Below are 21,614 nucleotides of genomic sequence, written 5' to 3' on the forward strand. Positions count from 1 at the left end.
AGCTGTTAATGGGGCCAAGAGGCTAGCTCTGAGCTGAAGACACAGGCCTGCAGACACGGCAAGGGGCAGAAGCAAAAGAGTAGTCTCTTCTGCAGCAAGAACTGGGAAAAGCTGGAGAAGAACTAAGGACAGGCACACGGCTGAAACCTTTGGTTCCAGCAGTCTGCACTTGGCCAGGCCCCTCAGTGCATACCCAGACACTAGTGTGGCAGAGCAAAGGTGCAGCTCAGCTGAGATGGAAAAAGAAAGCTCCAGGGATGGGATTTCTTAGGGGATCAGCTTATGCAGAAGAGACATGAATGAGCTGGTCCAATAACTCCAATTTTGATTCTTGCCCTTTGTGAAAAACATAGCTATAGAAGATGAAGGCAGAACTTACACAAGCTCCTTAAATGGCAAGGTGAAGACAGAAGACCCTTACTGGTCTTTACTGGCTCAGCTCTCAGACTCCTTTCCCTGGACAAAGTGCTAGGTGCTGGCAGCGCTTCCACTGAGCTCACTCCCGCTTGCGGTCTGAGATTGCTCCAAAGGAACAGAGAGCAGCAGCCATATGCCCATTTAGGAAGAGGGGAAAAAGTGGAATGCGTTATGACATCTGCCTCAAGACAGTATAGATCCTGTCAATCAAGTCTGTAGAAGGCTAGATAAAAATACCGTCCACTGCGGGCCTTCAGCAGCTCAACTGCCTTCTGGAAGTGACAGGAGAAAGCCTAATCGTACAGCGATTCCAAGAAAGCATCCAACAGCATGCTGCGAGGTGGCCTTCAGACCACTACAAGGCAGGGAAACTGAACTTCCCTCTCTCCTAAGGCTAAGAGGATGGCATAGCTGGGTAGGAGCAGGGAGGGAAACTTTCTCTCATCTGCCCAGGGGAGACTGGAGCAGCAGGATGCTGCGGGACCCAGTCGCTACTGTGTTCTAGATGACAGAAACTGAAGCCACAGACACCAACTTTGGGTATGTGGCAAGTCTGGATGTCGTAGAGACAGCTGCAAAGAGCTGCTGTAGTCAGTATCCAAGGAAAACAGGCACCAGGTCACTGAATGACAAATACATATCTTTAAAGAAATCAAGATCACCTTGACATAGAGGTTTTGTCACTAAGGATTCAGCCATGGGAAAACTTGTTCTGAAACTGTGTGCTGAACACTCATAGCAAGACAGAGACATTGCTCTGGGAAAAGCAGACATCGGTAAAGGTCCCCGTTTGGGGTATCAGATGCCACCTAGCAGCACCTTAATGTACCAGGTCCATTTCTCCTCAACCTCACAGGGAGCTTCAGCTGCACTGGAACACCACACACAGCATCTCCACTTGCTCTTCACTGGGGAGGCTGCAGAGCCCCTGTGACACAGCAGGCCCAGGCCAGGCAGCAGAGTTTTTTCATCTGCATTTAACCAGGAGAGGTTAAGACAAGGTAAAGCCTGGTACAGGGAGAACCTGGGGGCAGGTACTCCCACCTCCACAGCAGCAACAGCTCCTGCAAGAGGCATGTCTCTGAGGGCCTGTACAGCCCGTAAGCAACTTGCTGGGCCTGGAAGCCCACAGGATGCTCACCTGAGGGCAATGGCCACAGGAGAACAACACAACCAGTACTTGCTGTCAGCCTAATCCTGTTTGGACCTCGTTCCTTCGTTGCTGCTCGGGAGCCATGCAGGTGAAGTTTAGTCTTGAACAGGAGGGGGACAACAGCTCGAACCCTGTGAGATGCTGGGGAACCACTGAGGCTGCTGCAAAGCTAGTATGCAAGACCTTACAGAGACATTACAGGAGTGGAAGAGGATGAAACAAGGAAAACTTAACAATTCAATAAATATAAGCCTTTATTACAATAGAAAATAGTAAAATTCATGTTAAAATAGACTCTTGCTTTTGGACTGCTCGGAAAAGCCTAAGCCTCACTTTTACCTGCCAGTGCCCACCAGGGTCCTGACCCCTAAGTGATGAGCAACACACTTCTGTGCCAAGAGCCTCACGGCTCCTCCCTCCCCAGTGACAGTGAAAGTCTACAGCAGCAGACCGAGCCATGCCCCGCCAGGCAGGCAGGTAAGGGCTCTCTGTGGGCTCATTAGTACAACATGCCTCATCCCCTTGTGCAATTAGGCTCCTGCTTGAAGCAGGCAGCTTTAGAGAAGCCATGGACAGGAGGGAGGGAGAGGGAAAAAAGAAAAAAAAAAAAAAAAAAAAAAGAAATCAGCAGCAGATAATGGCAGCTGTTCCAAGACAGCATGGAAGGCAGCAAATACACCTGCAAGAAAGACCACAGCAGCCAACTGCCTCTGGCCGGCTGTTTGCCTAGTACCCTGCATGTCCCACTGAATGGGCTCTGGCCTGGCTCCCCTCTTCCTTCAGTGACACTCCTCTATACGACCCCGAAGGAGACTAGCAGACACTGCCAAGTTAAAACTCCACGTAGCTCATGCAGTATTATAGGGAACACCCTCCACCTCCTCCTTCTGTGGCCAGCCCAGTGCAAGCGAGTGACTGTGCAGTCTGGACCATCATGTGCTCCCCTCCTCCTCACCAGAAAGGGTCAGGGGCAAGAGTAGAGTCGAAAGCAGAGGCCACAGGACAGCGAGGTCAGATGGGAGCGGGAGACACTTGTGCACCATTGCCAGCACAGCAGCACTCTGGGCTCCAAGTCCCGCCTGCCTACAGCCGGCGAGCTCACTCCAGTCCCTCGTACACAGCCCTCCGTAGCTCGATGGAGAACATCTCCTCCCAGGGCCCGCGGATCCACTCCACCAGCTCTGCCAGGAGCTCAGGGCACTCTGTGCGGATATGCCAAGTGCTCTCCACCTTCAGCACCTAGGAGGGAGGAAAGAGAGGGAGGTGGATGAACCCTGAGCCGCTAGTCCCCAGCGAAGCTGCCAGCTCCTCCCAATTTCTAAGTGACATCCTCCTCCCTCTCTGCTGCAAGCCCTGGAAGTGTCCCTGCACGACTTTTGTGCAGCAGCAACTCGCTGTGCTCCCCTGCCTCTGTGGTGCGAGGCCCTAGGTTAGGATGGGAGATGACAGCCCCAAGACACTCTTTGCAGGAAGAGGATCCGAGCACAATCCAGCCCCCAGCATCTTGTATGCCCCATGACCACCTCCTCGTTACCTCATCATAAAGCATCAGCTTGATGTCACAAGGACAGAGGCGATAGGTTATGACATTGCTAATACTGCTGATCGGCTGCTTCTCCTTCAACTGGATGTCGCTCCTAGGAGGCATTTCTGCCTCATGGTCTGCATCCAAGGAGGGCTGCACCTGCCACTGGTGATTCTCCTCCAGCAGAAACAGCATGCTTCGGGTGCTCAGCAGGGTCACAGGGAAAGCAGATGCCCCTAAAAGGATATGAGGAAATAGGAGAGGCTTTGCTGAGAGCCTGAGTCACCACAGAACCAGCTTTCTATTCCTCCCCTAGAGAAATCCTTTCCAGTGACAGTAACTGGGTGAATAGTCTTACTCAGCTTCCTGACTGAAGACAGGGAGCAGGGTAGTTAAATGCGGCTGGGCTTGACCAGCTTATCCAAGCTCATTGCAGGAGCATGCATATGGAAGACCCAGCAAGCCTTGTCCAGCCTATGTCCTCATGTGATGCAGAAAAAGACACCTGAGCCCTTTAACCTCTTAAACAACACTTTACTACTCCTTAGTTAAAAGTCAGCAGCTCCAGCTAAAAGGCTGCCTTTTTTGTCCTGAATTCGTCTGGCTGCAGATACCCGATGGTTGGAACAGAGAGCACACACATGAAGTTTAATACCAAGCTGAGATGTGTTTTAAGTATGGCAGGAAGCAACGTAGTTTTGATAAACTGTAGGGAGCATAAATACCACCCAGCTGATTTCAGTGGATGCAAATGAAAAGCACTAGAACTTGGGAAGAAGTCAGATGCACAGAAATAGGGAACTACTAGCAGAACTGGCTGAGGTCACAGGGGATCACAAGCTGCTACAGGAACATGTTGCTTTTTTCGTCACATTTCACTCTTGGGAATTAGTAGGAATATCAGAAATGGGATGTTTAATTAGTCCTGTCTACTTGGCAACAAGGCTTCAGCTGGAACCATGTCCAGTTTTGGGCACCATACTCTAAAAAAGGAGAAAACTGTAGAGCAAGAAAAACGCACTTTAAGTTCTCCCTCCCACAGGCTATTTGTTCAGCCTGAGGAGGCCAATAAACATACTTCCCACAGATTCCTTCCAATTCTTGTTCTCTCTTACCTCCCCAATGGTGAACAAGGATGCAAGAGCAGGAACAAATTGGTCAGAATGCGATTAACAGCTCGGTCGCTTTTTTCAGCGTCTCAAGCTAAGACGACACTGGAATTGTTCACCGAAGACTCAGATCCCAGGTTTAGCACATTTGGCCCTCTGCAAGCGCTGGAACAGAACTTGATGGGCTCCAGCAGGCCGCTTCTGTCCTAATGTCTCGGGTTATGGACACGTGCTTCTGTTTTCCCAAAACCGAGGTCCTCACACAAACCAGCAGTGTGTGACCCCTCAGCTTTCCCTCAGCTCAGGGCAACAATCCAGCCCTTAGATAATCTCCAGCTTCTCAGAAACCATTCTGAGTTGTCACCAAACCTGGTGTGCAAAACCAACTGCTCCCTAGAGCCTGAGCTTCCATGTAGAAAAGGTCTGGGAGACTCACTGGCTATACAGGAAGAAGCATGCTACTATCCTGCACATCTCAACACTAAAAAAAGGGCCCTCACCCATGCCCTCACCCCACCTCACTGCTGGACCAGCGGCCCAGCTCTTTTCCCACAGACTGCACGCTAAAACACAAGCGTGTAAGCAGACAGCACCTGGCCACCGAGATCTCCTGTACCTTGGATCAGGTAGGCCAGCAGGTAGAAGAAACAAGTGTCACCTGCAGCTGCAGAATCTGTGGTCTTGGAGTCCAGCAGAGGCCTGGAGAAGATACAACAGTGGGCCAATCAAGGAAGCACTCTGGTTCCAGTCTAGGTTTGCTATGAGCTAGCTACTGTTCACTGTCCTCTTGGGGAAGGGAGGGACCCATCTCTTCCAGATGTTGCAAAATTCCTCTCTCTGCTCTTACTCTGTCTACCACCTTGACAGCTAGGAACCAAACACTTCTTGTAAGAGAGGAGGCTGCCCTATGCCTCTCCCTTTTCTTCCCTCCATTATATTCTGCTCAGGCTCCACCAGGAGAGCTGGAATTGCCGTGCCTGGCTCAGGCCATGACACCCCTTTGCCTGCTCACCCGCTGTGCAGCAGGCACCTGAGCCAGCTGCCTTAAATCTGTAATGTAGGCCTGGTTGTCACTCCAGCAGTGTCTCCTCCTGTGCTGCCCTGTTTTGAACACTACGCTTCCCAGGCACTGCTGGACAAGCAGACATCCTCTTCTATCCGAACCCCCAACCTCTCAGAGGCTGTTCTTACCATAGCCAATGTTGTGGATTCATTTCCACAGTGGGGATTTCCTTCACCTTACTCCTGTGCTTAGCAGGCAGCTCTTGCATGAGATCTAAAGAGGGGGAGAAGACAGACGTCTTTTATTGCAAGCCCTAGGGCAGTACATAACAGCTCAGGATGGTTCTCTAGTCTACAGAGCAGCACTGGAAGTTATGATGCCAGCAGGGTTCTCCCCCCAGCTTTTTTCTGAGCTGGCAAGAAGTGAGTTTCCAACATACATCCAGCTACCGCTCTCCTGGTAGCTCTCCAAGAGCAAATCTTCCAAATCGTCTTCCCCCCTGCCAGCCCCCAATACAGCTCTACTCTTACATGTCAGGGTCTGCAGGAACTGGTCACAGCAGCTTTGGTTTCGGATCAGCAGATTATAGGAGGCTTTTGGGTTCTCAAACTCCATTCGCAAGCTCTGGTGGCAGAGTCCCACTTCCAGATGGGAAATATCAGACAGGTAGTGAGAGTCATCCTTCTTCAGCCAGTCTGCAGGTTGTCCCCTAATCACAGAGCACAGCCCTCAGCTGCAGCAGGCTGCCCCATCTCCTCTCCCGCATCAGATTGCGGCAGGGGGCACTGCCAGAAGAGCCTTTGCAAGTCACCACACCTCCAAGGTAAGGCTAGCACAGGCTGGCACTACCTAGCACTCAGCCTTGCTGCAGGAGCTCACTTGCCACCATTCTCCTCACCTGATAGCCCCAGTGACTTCCAGCATATAAATCTTGAGATCAGAGGCGACCAGGATTGAGAGGAACTCTCCTTGTCGGCCAAACTTCACCACGACCACCTAGAGCACAAAGAGGGTGGGCCATAGCCCTGGCCTGCCCCTTGCCAGCCCATCCAGGGAAAGGACCGACTCAAATACACTCCAACTCCCTTCACATCCCACAGTCTCTGGGATGCCACCCCGGCGCAGAACTTGCAGGGTGGCTAGAAGGACAGCCAAGGAGTTGTAGGGGTGGTGCTGCGGGAGCTCACCTTGAGGAAGCACTGGAACTCCTCAGCGTCCTCCTCAAAAACCTCCATATCCAGGTACAGCTTCAGGCGGTGATCCACAGAACGGAAGTCCCTGGTGTTCAGGATGCCATTTACAGCTGAGGAGAGCAAAGGGTGGGGTTAGCACTCTGCCCACTGACCAGGTGCTGCCCAAGCATGCAGACTGGCACCAGGGCGGCAGTGTCATCCCCTCTGCAAACCTGCTTCCATCAAGCCTCTCCTCAGGGCAAAGGGCCAAAGCCAGGGCTTTCCAGGCCACAGGTCTCAATGTGGAGACACAAGGGGACTCCATCACTCCAACACTTGCTTCTTCAGATATACAAAGCTTTGGTCTAATCTATCTTCAACCTACGCTCAGCCGTTTAGTCACAGGAGGACACTGCTTTCCTGAAGATTTGGCAGGAGAGCAATTCTTTATCACAAAGCTGGAAAGACGTTTCTCATTTCAGCTAGTGTCAGCTCAGGTCAATTTTTTAAACTCTGACTTTGACTGTGCTAAGGTTAAAGGGGATCGAGGAAGACACCAATAAAACTGCTTAGGAACATAATCAGGCTTGTCATGCAATTATATGACCAAATAATTTATACAATAACCACGATTCTGGCAGAGAGCGCACACTTTCCAGCAGAGCCTGTTCTCCACCAGAAACACTACACTAATCAATTTCTCCTCAGCAGGAGCTTTTTCATGGACTTGGTTTTAAATTGGGACCTTGCGACTTGACCTGGAACAAGAGACTGCTTTATTTCTCACACTTCAAGTGTACAAGACTGAACATGGCAATCCCAAACACTGGTCCTACACCAACTCCTCTTCAGAGGCACAGCACTCTTGAAAGGATGGGGGAGATATTTATAGATGAAGAAGCTGACGGGTTTGCAAATCAGGACTAGATGGCAGTTGCAGTAGAGTGACTTGGTGGGCTGGACCTGATCATCTCCACAGCTCCTGTACAACCGCAGTTATTCTGTAAATCACAAGCCAATGCCCAAGCAAAGGCAGTCTGCTACATCAGAAATCCAAGGCCCTTCAAACAAAAGCATTTGTGGACCTTGTAGTAACTGCTGTGTTGCACGATAGCCCTCACACAGCCAGCACAGTCTCTTCTTTTAGACAGGCTTTGTCATCTGAAGCTCTCAGAGACAACTAAGGAAAGCACAAGTAACTGTAGATCCACTAACCAGAGCCTCTGACAAACACACCAGCCTCACACTGCACTTAAGCCAGAGAATAAAGACAGAATATATACTATTCTCAAAGGTAATGCTCCAGCTGGCAGCTCCCAGAACAAGACCCTCTTACTCAGAGTCTGAGTAATACTAGGGATTAAGAGCTCAGTTTTCCTTACCATCAGGCATGAGGACTGGACAGAGAGGGGGAATGAAAAACTCTGCTCACAAGAACCACAGTCACTGCTGCTCGTGCTTGATGACCCCCCTTCCCCACTGAACAGGAGGCAGTGAACCCTGCAAGCATCCGTGATAAAGCCCAACACCAAGCCGTACACAGCCCTAAACCCTGCACAGCGCCTACATACTCACAGGGACTGAGATTCCACGTTTCCTCAGGCTCAGAGTTCAAAGACAGCTGGGAAGGAGTGGGCCCGCGAGAAACACTGTAACGGTAGCTCCCCATCAAGCTGCCCCCGTTGGTGTCCGTGTGGCTGAGGGACAAGTACTGGCTCTTCATGCCCAGCTCCCTCTTCCCGCAGCCCCCATCGGAGCTGCGGGAGCTGGAATGGACAGGGCCATCGTGCTCGCCACTCAGCTCCGCGGTCCTGTTGCTGGGATCCACCTTCGAGCTGTCCTCCTCGCCGATGTAGAACTTCCCACTCTCCCTGGCCGGGGCAGGTGCTTCCTCTGGGCCCTCCTGCTGGCTGCCTCCCTCCAGGACAGAGTCTGACAGGTCCTCACTCGTGTTGTCAGGGCCAGGTGGCAGAGGTGTGCTAGAGGACACCTCTGAAGACAGGATGACCACATGGTCACTGGAACAACTGGGACAGGCTATGGGCTCACCAGCTGCTGCAGCATCTGTGGAAGATTTCATCAGGGATAAAGAAAAAAAACCCCTGTATTTCACTTTTTTTTTTCTCTGCAAACCACAAATCATCCCTTTCAAAGCAGACAATAGTCACAGTCCGACTTGAGCAGCCTGTTGAGCAGCTCTGTTCAGAATCATATCCTGCACACCTTCCCTCACAAATCAACAAGAAATTCTGGATCAGTTCCAGAATCCACCTGAAACAGCTCTGCTCAGATTTAGGGTGACCAGTGTGTGCTGCAGTTGCAATCAAAACTATGTCAGGGCTTTGGCTCATGACTTTACTGCACTTGGTGTCCACAAGTGCTCACATAGCCTTTGAAGCCCAAGCTCATGACCAGTCAATCCAACCTTCTTCAGCCACCTCCATCCTCAGCTTGGCTTATCCTCCACTCAGCCAAACTGCAAGCATGCTGTGTCCCTTCTCCAGCTATCCTCATCCCTCCCAACTCCAATTCCTGATGCTTCACCCACACCACAGCAGAGTCCCAGCTGGATCCTGGGACTCCCACTACCCTAGCAGATGGGAGAAAGTGTCCTGGGGTGGAAGGAAGTGCTGCAGCCAGGACAGGACCTCTACCCTCACTGCAGCACTTTGATCCCAGGATACTTCATCAAACAAGCAGCATCTTCTGAGCTGGGCACTCTCCACTTCAAATATAAACTAAGCTTTGAAAAACTCAAGAACCAGAAGATGTCTATTCAGCACTAGCCATGTCTCAGCCGAAATACCACATCTAGTTTAAGACACTCAAAGAAAAATGTGGACAAATGGGAAAGAGTACAAAGGAGACCAGCAAGAATAACTGCATTGTATGAGATATGACTGACAAGCCAATTATCTAGGCAGTTGAGCTTATTTAGTCTAGAGGACAGAAGACAGGACTAGTCACGGTGGGGGGGGAGGGGGGAGAACAATGGCCCTCAAGTACAAAGAAAGGAATAAATTATTCCCCAGAAGGGAAGCAAGAGTGGGCTTAAGATCACAGCCAGGGAGACTTAGGTTAGGGTTCTGGTTGTTTTTCTGATGACTAACAGCCAAAGTTTTACCTGAAATAGTGGAGAAGATTCCCCAGAAGCCTCTGTTAGCAAAAGCCCTTTAGAACAAATTAGTCTCTGTGGCAAACAGACCACAGTTTCAACAGGACAAGAGACGACATAAATTTAATGGCTCTCCCAGACCAGATTTCTGAGGACCACTTGCAGTTTCCAGCATCCTTATGTTATCCCAGACCCCAGGCCACCCACAACAGGGGTGCTGTTTGCTTAACCTTAGAACAGTGGCTTATTCCTGCTAGTGAACAAGGCAGGCTCTTCCCAGTCCAAGTGGGCCAAGCGAGAGAACATCCCACAACAGGCTGTAATTCCCAGTACAGCCAAGGCATCACCCTCTCCCTACATATTCCATGCTCTGCACCACTGCTGCCATTCTGTCAGTCTGCCTGGGCATTAGCAAGCATCCTTTTTCTGGGCACTACATCCTACCTTGATTTGAGGTATCTAGGGTCTCCAGGATTTTGGTGTCTCCAGCCTCTGAAGGATAGGGACCTTGATGCCAGGTAGCCAGGGACTGTGAAAACTCCTGCTTGCATTTCAGGCACTGGAGCTTTGTGGATCCTTTTTCCTGGTCCTGATTTCGCCGATTCTCCTCTACAGCTGGGGACAACACTTCAAGGACACACTGGAAGTAGCAACACAGGGAAGAGAGTGCTAGCAGGCAGCTATAACCATCGTAATAAAAGCAAGCCTCTGACATCAGCAAGTCTCCTCACTCGCCTCACTACAGCATTTCAGAGTGCAACGGGTGCAGGGCCACTTCCCAGCTAAGAGAGTACCACAGCCAGTCTGTGCAAGACTTGCCAAGGGCACAGAGCTTCATTGCAGAACAACAGAATCTGTTTTTGCAGGTCTGTGCCTTGGATCTACATATTGACAGGCTCTCCCTGGAGCTCTGGTCTCAAAGGTCCCATGGACCTGTGCCTTCTCTGTAAAAACTTGCTTAAATGTACTTAAACAACATTACCTCGAGAAAAATGCTTGGATTTGAGACCAGAGTCACTGCAGCAGCTGCGCAGACCAGAGCTGCCATCGCACTGACGTTCTCACTGTCCAGAGGCTAAGTACAGCCTGGTGCATCACTCAGCACCCAGGAAACATTACGTTGCACATGCACAACAAGGATGGCTAACTTGACTACTAACTTTCCTCCTCAAGAGGGAGAAAACTGCAAGGCTTTCTCCTTGAGAGCACCTTTATGCTCCAGGAGCTCCACTGCCCATGGCCGTGCTCACGGGGCCCTCCACAGGTCATTTGCGCAGCAGGAGAAATCCTGAGCTTAGAAGCCACACGCGGGCTGCCACTGGGCAGCAGATGTGCATGTGCTCCGAGAATAGGGGCCCTGTCCTGGCTGGAAGAATTCAGTGTCTTCCAGTAACGCCGCCCCCCTCCCCAGTCTTGCCCCTCTAGCCTCCCCTACCTGTAGGCACTGCTCTGGACAGTCGTCAAGCACCACGTATTTGCGCTTCTGCCGGTCCTTGCGGATGTAGCTGAAGTGCAATGTGAGGACAGGGAAAACTCGCTCCAGGTCCTACAGAGACAGAAAACACCAGTTCTAGAAAGAGTGTGTAGCATCCAGTATACAGAGTACATTCGTTTGCAACTGGCTGAAATGTGGCCATACAAGCACTTAATTTAGTAAGACCTGAGTAGCCCTCCATAGCTGATAGCATTTGGGAGCCTCGTAAAATGGGCATAAATAAATAAATAAAAATAAAGCTCATGAGTATGGAGGACAACAGTAAGTTTCAAGGCCCAGAACAAAGCATTTCAAACAAAACACCTTTTCAGTAAGGTATTTCAGAAGAATATAAAGCCACACACATTCAAGAGGTACAAGAGCAGGAAGTAAAAGTAAGTTGGAACTTTTGGTGAAAATAGTATTAGACGCCTGTGAATATGACCGTGCACACACTGAATGTTAAAATCCTACCATGAGGACCAAGAGATTTCCAAACTCCCTTTCTGAAGGACCACAAATGCAAAATAGGGCTGGTGTGAGCTAAAGCATGCACCTACAGCAGATGGAAAAAACACCCATTGAGCTACCAGTAGCTTTCTAAACATCACACTAGGCTCAGTGCTGCGCTGTCTGAAAGAAAGTGCAATCCACAAACAGTCCTCCAAGGCCAGGGCAATATCCTGGTGAGGAATGGACGGGAAGGACGTTTCCATTTAATTTAGGCTCCCTTTGAGAAGCTTCTCATTCCTGCACACTGGAACAAGTCCAGCCATTGTCTTTTAGCTCCAGCTTTGGAACAGAATTGGTGCTGGCTTCTGCTGCATTATCACAGGTACTCTAAGCAGTACAAATGCCGTTACATACACATGCATTGGGTGGAAGAGACGCTCAATCCATCAGGCGTTGCAGGGGAGCTAGGAAAAGACCTGCAGGGTACTCTGACAGAAGTCCAAATACAGAATGCTGGCCCACACAGGGAGCAGGATGCCAAAGGCTCATGCAGAGGCATAACTCACCATCCTCTTCCAGTTCATCTCAGAGGTCTCCACCTTCTGCAGGCATTTCAGCTCCAGCTTGTGGAGGACTCTGGCAGCCTTCAGTTCCACCTCAATCACATGCTTAGCTGTGACTCGCAGGAAGATCCAGTCTGGCTCTGGGTCCCTTTCACCTTCTATTTGGCTCACCAGCACTGGCTGGCAAAGGTCCACTGCCGAACAAAACACAGTACGGGTCAGTACACACAGCAGGCCTTCAGGCATGCTTGGCCCAAGTCCTCAGAATTCCCACAACGCTGGGCAGCACAACAAAGCTTCAGGGATATCACATTTGATCCACCTATTCTATCATCACCCAAACCCTCAAACACAGCAGTGAAAGGACCTGTTTACCTTCTGGCTTCTCCTCTTCTTCCTCCCCCAGCACTAGCTCATCTGCCTCCTGTTCTCCTTCCACAGGCTCATCCAGCTGTACTTCAGGCTCTTCCTCCTTCTCAGTATTATCCAAAGGAGGAGAGGATTCTTTCTGGGATACTTGGGGCTTTCCTTGCTCTGGGTCAGAGCTCTCACTCTGCAAGTCCATTGCAGCAGGTCTCCCTGCGATCTCATCTGCAGAACGGCTACGGCAGATGACAGGTACTTGGTCGTGGTCTTCCAGGTGTCTCTTGTACTGCAGCCAGTCAACACCAAACCGATCTCTGAAGCTGTCCAAGCGCCTCATCTCCTTCTGATGCTGTAGGACCAGGCCTGCAGAGAGAAAACTTGGGAAGTATGAAAATAGTCGCCCCACCAGAGCACTCCTCTGACTGTGGGCAGTTCAGGTGCTGTGTTACTGAGGAAGTAGACAATCCTCACCAGCAGAGAGAGGTAAAGCCTGAGGCTCACGTTCCGTGTCACTGGGCTCCGAAATGCTCGCTCTGCGCACTTTGACTTTTCCCTAGAACAAACAGGGTAAGAATAGTTGGGAGGCACCAGAACAACCTAAACAGCATCTGATGAGGGGCTCTGCCAAGCTGAAGGGTCCATAGCTGTTACAGTGCAAAGTACATTATGAAACAGTATTTTTCACAGTATATCAAGATCGATGTTAAGCCCAGCCCCTTCCTAACACACAGCCACACAGTCAGTACAAGACCACATCCCACCACACAAGGCTTTCATGTCGAGATAGCCCCTTCACCCAATACGCCAGCTACACGGTTAAGAAGCTGTCTCAGTCCCAGACCTTGCTTTTTTTCCGGGGGAGCCTGACAGCCACATTCTCCGCTGGGGACTGACTGTCACTGAAGTCTGCAGCACAGGAACTGTCCAGAGCACTGCGGTCCAGCATGGTCTTCTCTGAGGTAGAGGTGTGGATGGACTGTGACATGCTTTGCACAAGTCGTGGAAGGTACTAAAGCCAAAAGAAGAGAACGCTGCCTGCTGAGTGCAAAGGGGAGCCAAGGCAACCAAGCCACAACCCAGGCTGGCAACTTCCCTGTCCCTCAGCCTAAACTTTCACCATCTCAGTCAAAGTGGTGACAACAGATCCCACCTTGTTGACTGGATTGTTTATCACAGCCCCTCCGATTTAACTCAACCTCTGCCTTTCTTAAAAACAGCAGATGGGAAACTGGTAACTGTTTGTTTTACTGACACGTAATTCAAGTGTCAAGTCCCAAACAGCACCTGAAGAGGAAACAGGCAAGACTCTGCCAAAGTTCTGCAAGGCTACATAGGACCGAGCAAGTTACACTTGCCTGTCCCAACAATTACTTGGAATCAGCACAGACTGAGCCAAAATGAACTGTGTCAAAGAGCCAAGGCAGCCCATACAGATCCAATGGGGCACATAATGTAAAAACCCGTCAGCGTTCCCACTCCCAAAGCCAGTAAATCAGTTTACAGCAGCTGTACTTACCATTAGGTCTGAGGAAGAGAGTGGCTCCCCATCCAAGAAGAACTGTAATTAGAGACCCATTTGCAGTCAGATTCCATTTGGCTGGCATATACTCGGGACAACATCTGCTGACTCCTACTCCCCTTCAGGCCACCGTAGGGTTGGGATCCCTGGCACAAAACTGCAAAGACTACCAGAAACAACGCTGTTCCTGCCTATCCATCCCTCCTTTAGTTGCTGCTACCTGACCTAATAGCACGTAAGGCCAGAAGGGACCATTGTGGTTCCCCTGTTTACAGACTTCACAACTCCCAGAAACATATCCAAGACAGTTCACGGAAGAGATGCAATAGATCATTCTGCAACAACACACAAATTGTTTTGAAAGGTACTCACTTTCACCTCAAACCTTGTACTCTACTTCTAGCCTGAGTCTACCTAGCTTCCAGTAACCTGAGCTCAGTGAAAGCTCATTCCAAGATGCAGTCTGAAGACAATGAATCCAGCCATTTGCCAGTAACGGGAAGGGCGGACCAGCTCTGGAACACCTCTGACCCTCATCAAAACAAGTTTACTTTGCTACATAGCCAGAACGCTGTCTTTGCTGGATTCTTTACCTAAAATCAGATTACCAAGAACTGACCTAAGCACCATAGTGCAAGGCAAACAGTGATGACACCTAGCTGAGAGCAGAGCGATGGGGAGAAAGAAAGAGGTGGCCAACGGCTACCAAAGGAGCACGTAATTAGGCGAGGTGGGCCAAAATGGCGAGTTCCTTCTTTGCAAAGTCCAGCTACGTAGTCACTGTCTAGCAGGAACAGAGAAAAGTTTTGGGACCATCAGTGAGCAAAACTGATGAAGCAGACAGCGAAGACATTAGGATCCGAGGTCTTGCAAACCTGAGATCAGTATTCAACTCCCTCTGCCCTGGCCAGTACACCACATAAAAATTAAAGGATAAACTACTCCACGTGAAAAAAACCCAAACCATCAACTCCAAACACAAACCAATCACCACTGTTACACCACTGGAATAAATTCTTGGGTTCATGAAATTCTTTCCCCTCCTTTGCCCCCAAGTGTCAGAACACCCTACGCCTTCAACAGCAGGGGCAGAAGGCACGTGGCTAATACTCACATTGGAGGAGGCTGCCCTGGGAGACAGATGTACAAGGGTTGCAGATCGGTGGTTTTGATGGAACCATAATGGGTTTCCCTCTAAATGCAGCTGGGTGGGGGAATAGAGAAATTGTTATTAGAAGCAATATTCTATATCCCAACCTAATCTGTCTGCAGGGTCCAGGCTTTCTCTCTGCCTCAGGAAACACCCTTGCAGTGGAACGGTGATCAAGCCAGGAGAGGACTAAGCTCTTACATGCTTCCTGAAATTTTTTCATCAAATAAAGAACGAAATTAAAGTACTTTCTACTCATGCCCCTAAATCATTACGAGATTTTTCAGTACTGACTCTGAGAAGTGTTGAGAGAACAGTCGTTTGCAGGCCATCTTCCTTCACAAGCACTACCGTGACTGCAGTTATCCTCTTTCAGACTCCTCTGAACGCACAAATCCACAACAGGATTAGGGGAGGATCTTCACTGAATTTGGCAGTGTTAAAATCAGAAAGGCAGAGCAAGGATGTGGGGATCAATAGATGGAAAAAGCTTAGCTTGAGCAGGCGTTACTGAAAATGAAGGCTGAAATACAGTTGTCTCCCCAAGGCTCTTCCATCAGCTTCCCACATTAAAATTAAATTCTCACGAGTTCAACTGATCTTTCAAAACTCTCTTCTTACCACAGAGTCTCTCATCTTGCACCCTCTGACCATGACATCTCTAATCTACCAACTCATCAGGCTTTGTGCTTACTTTTTTTACACAGTGCAGAGTGGACAATGGTGCCAACTGGGCATGTTCCAGCAGCAGGTTATAGGCCACATCCAGGTGCTGCAGATTCACTAGCTGTTCAACCCCTGCAAACAAAGCAAGAAGCCGTCAGCATGCTACAAAATATAACTTAGGAACCTCCCACATACCCCTCACCCCCAAAATTGAACCCTAGTAAAAACAGCTGTGCCCAAGGTTTCATGTTCTGTTCCTCCCCAAGGAGAAAAGAAAGGCCTCAAACTCAGAAATGCTCCTCCCTTGTGGGCTCACCATTAATGCTGTCAAGCTCATTGTTGCGCAGGATCAGAGTCACCAGCTTGGAACGGCTGAAGATGCCAAGGTTTGGCACCTTGGACAGGAAGTTATAAGCCAGATTGAGGTACTCCAGTTCTGTAAGGGTCTGTTCAGAGAGAAGAGCAGCACCAGATCAGTTGGGACCTTAGCTCAAAGCCTGACCCTGAACTCAAGACAAGGAGGGCACTAGCCCCTACCATTTTTTCCACCCCACCACCATCAATCAACAAGTGAGTTTCTTAAGACTGTTTCTGCAGCAAGACTTTGACGTTCACATTTGGAGCGGTTTGTCTAGGGGCACTCAGCGTGATCTAACTGCTTTACGAAATCTGCTAGGAGCAGCTTTCTCCTTCCTCATCAACTTCAATGGAGCACAGGAAGGGACTGGACCCCCTGCCTCACCAAAAGGACTGAACTACCAAAAGAAGCCCTTTCTTACCTTTGCAGAGATGATGGTAAATGATACATTGTGAGCCTCACCAACTCTATAAAAAGCCATTTCACAGCTTCTCTTAAAAGAAGCAGACCTAGCCCAGCAGAGCATGGATTTCATTGCCATTCTCCAGACATGCACAGGCCACTGTGAAGGACTACCACCTTTCTGAAGTGACTGACAGGAGACTTCTGAGCAAGGAGGAAATGCTACTGGCAGTCTGAACAGCAAGTCTCTACAGCCCCATGCCTGGCTACATAATTCCCACCTGCTGCACAGATTACAGTAAAGTCTTGGCCACAATGGAGAGCTTGTGCAACTGTACGTACAGCGCACGCTCCGTGTATTGCTGTATTTATCACTTGGCCACACCGGAGTGCCAAGTGATACATACAGCTAACTTCCCTGTCCGAGAGTGGGTGAGGAACACTGCCTTCCCTGCCTCAGTGGCACAGGGCCTGCACACACAGGGCAACAGTTTCAAGGCTGCAAGCACTAGCTCTAAATCACATGCCTGCTGGGCCATGCCTCCAATTTCTTTTGTTATGCTTCACCTAGCAGGCAATGATTACAGCACTTTAGCAGTGTTCCCTCCATATGAGAAAACTCCAGTGCTCAGCCCAAGATACTCACTGTTAAATAGCACTCACAATCCTGGATCTTGTTGTGACTCAAATCCAAGACCCTCAGAGCATTCAGTAATTGCTGAAGGACAAAGAGATACAACATCAGATCCTACAAATGTCTCCGCTGCAGCATGGAAACCCTGTCCTGCTGGGAGAAGCCAGCAAAATTAACACCACCCACTCTCTCCCACCCAGACCTAGCAGCATCGCTAAGGGAGTGCCCAGCTCCCAGCCGTGCTAATCTCCTCTCTTCCCCTCAGTCACGCAGGGAAGATGCACCACTCACCAGTGAGTCATCCAAGGCAGTGATTGAGTTATAGCTGAAGTTCACAGTCTGCAATTCCAACCACGGCAGAGCACAGCTCAGATCTCCACCACATGCTGAAATGATTTCCTAGGAAGACGGGAGGAACCATTCCTCGGTGAGTACTAGCTGTTACAGTAACAGCAGATGAACACAGGAGAACAGCTAGTCTAGAACAAGGCCGGCATATTGTGCCTTACGGACCCTGCCTTACCTAGAGTGGCAATGATCTTCACGTCACTAATCCAAGTATTTGGAGGTGGTGGGAGTTCCACTGCTAGATATTTAGAAAGAAGGGGCGATACTTCTGCTTCCTATACTCAAGTAGCAGCAGTTAATATAACACGTTACAATTTGTAGGCTCGGAACACTAAGCATAAAGGTTCATGCTAACAAAACCTTTTCCAGACCTCCATCAAAGCAGAAGATACACACGCTCTGGCCAAACGACGTGTGCTCTGGCAGACAAAAGAAGCTCTCAAAGTACTCCCTGCCAGCAGCCTCTGTTCCCTGGCAGGCAACTGCTACTGAGCCCCATGGCTAGCACAGCCCACACTACTCTGTTCTCCACGGCTGGAGCCTACCTTCACATCTCAGAAACCAGCTGGGCACCAATGCAGATAAGGCACTGGGGCACAGCATTCCTTCTGACAATCACCTCTAATTTAAGGCTGCTGAGGTACAATGGAATAAACCTTGGTCAGCTGCAGGCCTTTGAATGTGGAAACAGCCAGATACACAGAACGGTCAGACCTAGCTGATACGAATATTGGCCAGAGACAGAAATTCTCAAGCAGCTAAAAAGGAGACTACAGAGCACACCTGTATCCAACCAGGGAATACTACAGCACTGTTTGAGTCAGGAGTAGGACCCCAGAATGGGGAAGGGAGAAAAAGCCGTATACAACATGGATTGATAAGATGGTTAACACTGTCTCCTACATCTTCCCTGTGTGAAGGGCTGTAGGATCAACACAGACTTTCTCCTGCAATTTTCCCTGTGAGATGTGTAGAGACTCTCACCTCCAGTGTGCTGATACATTTGCAACAGGTTAGAGATTCCAGCTGAGAATAGACAAATCGCAGTCCCCGGAGGCAGTGTGGAGGGACAGACCTCAGCTGCAGCAGTGATGAGAAAGTAAGGAGAACACACATCAAAATATTACAGTGTAAGGGCAGCTGCCATCCCAGGCCCGCCTCTGCAAGGAATCTCCCATTTCTCTGCCAGAGCCTCCCTCCCTAACACTCCCCAGCCTTTGCTTACACCCAAGCTTCACACCAAGCAAGTGTTGCAGGAGTTTAGACTTCGCCTTCTAGGGAAGCCACAAAAGCCTACCCAGTTTTTAGGAGTAGAGGCATTCTGCAACCACAAAACTAAGCCAAGAAAAGCCAAACAGCAAGACTCAAAGCCAGTTCTGCCTCCTATACTTACTTCCAGATGCCGAAGGGACTTGAAAGGGAAGATCTTCACAGCAGATTGCAAAACACAGTTTGGAACATGAACGAGCTAGAGTAATCGGAAAAGAAGACCCATGTCAAGCCCGACTTGCGCTGCAATACCGCCCTCATGATGCGCCAACCACAGCACCTAGAACAGGCTCCCCCTCCAGCTCGGGGGTTCACTAACAAGCTCTACCCCGATCCTGGTATTGGCACTGTCTACTGGCCCCATAGTTCAACAGAGGTCAAACAGAAAAGCATGTTAGCTAGCACAAGACCACTGTCTGCCAGACCATAGAGCTCCTTTTCTTCTCCCCTGCCCACGTGGCTTTACCACTTTCAGAACCACAGGGAGGTCTGACAGCTGGATTCCTCATCAGCCAGCACTAACAAATCTACTAAATAAAGACAAATCTAACTGCTGGAGCTATGTTTATTGACCAACTGAGCTGAACTAGCGCACTGGTGGGAAGGGGGTGTGTGTATTTCACTAGAACAGGCCAAATAAGGCAAATCACAAGCAGATACAATGGAAAACAGAGTCGGGCTCCAAGACATGGTTAGCATCAGACTGAGGGACCTGCAAACCTCCTCTGTAGTGCAGCCACAGGCTCTTTCACCACAGGGTAGTTAGGTTGTGTTCATGTACCACAAAGCAGCTTATTAAATCCAGCTTCTTATGCTTTCTATGGACAGTGCATAAACAGTATTTCAGACAAAGCGAGTAACGAGGTAGTGAACGCTTCCACTGCGGACACCAGAGTACAACTGCAGAGACCATCTCTGCCAGCTACATCCACGTTCACGCAAAAGTGACTCATCAGGTGCAGAACAGGCATCCCAAGGCCTCGTCACCATGACCACTTCCACAGTTGCAGCACTGGCAGCAATGAATCACTGCCCACTGCCTGCCAGCACTAACAGCACGTTGAACAGCACCATTTGTAGGGGAAGCTCGCACTGGGAAGCTCTGATGATCAGTTTTAGCAAGGTTTATTTCAGATGCCATCCTTGCTCTGTGTCCTGACCATCTCCTTTCCCTCCACAGCCTTAAGAATCCGATCAGGCTGATATAAATTATTAGTTTCTCCAAGAAAATCTGTTACTGCACCACAATGGGTAGCTTCCCCTTCTTTACAGGCTTGTTACAGAAAGGGCCCATTTTCTGGTTAACACAAGCACTCACCACAACATTCTCCTGACTGCAGCGTCCCTCCCCGCTTCCTCCTGCCGGGGGACCTGTGTTTCTCCACTCCATTCTCCACCCTCAGCACACTGCTACAAAACTCTCCCAACAATATTCAGATAATCTCTCCTACCTGTCTCATATGGAAAACACTTTTAAAGACATTGCAGGCCACGGTGCTCAGCCACAACACCTCCTGAGCACTGCTGTGGAATGTTACAACAGCTGCTAATTCCCTTGCCCCTTTCAGGCCCATTTCAGCTCTACTACCCTCCTAGCAGTGCCCCAGTGCCAAGCATAATCATGTGCAGCCTCCTAACACATGCCACCTTTCAAAGAGCCCTCTGAAGGATCCCTAGCTCTGTACTTTTATCTTTATTACAGCCTTCTTAAAATTAACGAGGACACCTTACTAGTGATATCCCGTGCTTTGAAATGGATCAACCAGAACCACTGCCCAGGAAGAAGCACATAAAACTCAGAAATACGAGGCAGAAGGTCTCAGAGTAGTAGTGTACACAATGTCTAACTGCTCTGTTCAAATACCCTGGTCTGCTGCCTTGTGCAGTCAATCATCACTCAGTGAGCACTCAGCCCGGCTGCCAGACACTGCCCGAATTGCTCAAGCATTTCGGGAAATAATCCTTTTCCCAACAATGTCAACACCTTACCAAAGTCAAAACATAATTAACCCCAGCCGCCCCTGTTTTTAACTCTGAAATGCTTTCTGCTGAGTTGCATGGCTGATCCTGGATGAAGTGGGTAGACACTAAAACACCGAACTACGACTCCATGCAACAGCCCTGCAAGACCTGTCTGACCCACGTAGCATGCACGCTAAGATGGGGTCAATGGGCACCAAAGGAGGCCACTGCAGCAGGCAGCTGCACCTGCCACCTCCACCGGCCAGTCTCACAGTACCCCTGGCCCCTCACAGCCCTGGCCCCAGTAGGTACAGACCTTCAGGGAGTGAGTCTTCTGCAGGACGTCGAAGAGGAACTGCACCTGGAGGATGGCGGCGGTCTCGGCGGGGTGCGAGGGCAGGGCCACGAAGCCCCGGTTCTGGTTGCGGGAGCCCAGGTGCTGCTCGAAGACCTGCGTGAGGTGCTGCAGGGTGGTGGTGAGCAGCGTCAGCGTGCTGGAGCCGTCCAGGACGAGGTCCCCTACACGGAAGGGGAAGGCCGGGCCGGGCCGTCAGCGCTGCTCCCCCAACGCCGGGGCCTTCGGCCCGGCCCGGCCCGGCCCGGCGGGGCCCCCCACTCACCCGCGTCCTGCAGCAGCCGCGCCAGCCCGCGCACCAGCGTCTCCGCCGCCGCCATCCGCAGCGGGGGGGGGGGGGAGGCCGAGGCGGCGGAGGCCGAGGGGACCGCGGCCCGCCACAGCCCGGCCCGGCCCGGTTCGGTCCGTCCCACGCCGCCGCCAGACCCTCGCACTTCCGCGTTACCACAGAGACGCGCCCTTCCGCCGCACCAGCGAGGCGGCCGGCGCGGCTAGAGCGCCGCCGCTTACATCCGGTTGCCATGGAGCCCGCCCCAGCGTCCCCCTCCCGCCCGGCGGGGCCCGCGCCCCCCGGCCCCCGCCCCGCCGCCGCGGCCCCGCG

At 50.6% G+C, this 21,614-nt stretch overlaps 1 protein-coding gene across 1 annotated transcript; it reads right to left on the bottom strand.

Annotated features, from left to right (window-relative positions):
• Positions 1–1,806: 1,806 nt before the first annotated feature.
• Positions 1,807–21,333, bottom strand: STK11IP (serine/threonine kinase 11 interacting protein). The gene is made up of 24 exons (XM_086465296.1): positions 21,279–21,333; positions 20,975–21,177; positions 18,821–18,895; positions 18,412–18,507; positions 17,371–17,478; positions 17,092–17,163; positions 16,002–16,131; positions 15,714–15,817; positions 14,984–15,073; positions 13,867–13,908; positions 13,192–13,359; positions 12,822–12,903; positions 12,360–12,713; positions 11,988–12,178; positions 10,930–11,040; positions 9,939–10,134; positions 7,955–8,443; positions 6,395–6,510; positions 6,106–6,203; positions 5,738–5,916; positions 5,396–5,480; positions 4,821–4,903; positions 3,105–3,331; positions 1,807–2,809 (listed from the first exon to the last, which is right to left on the bottom strand). Exons 1-24 carry the CDS (start codon positions 21,331–21,333, stop codon positions 2,669–2,671), a joined length of 3,495 nt encoding a protein of 1,164 aa, XP_086321422.1. The 3' UTR covers positions 1,807–2,668.
• Positions 21,334–21,614: the final 281 nt, after the last annotated feature.

This window comes from Leptosomus discolor, chromosome 5 (genome assembly GCF_034619465.1).
Source record: "Leptosomus discolor isolate bLepDis1 chromosome 5, bLepDis1.hap2, whole genome shotgun sequence".
In the NCBI taxonomy this organism is placed as follows: Eukaryota; Metazoa; Chordata; class Aves; order Leptosomiformes; family Leptosomidae; genus Leptosomus; species Leptosomus discolor.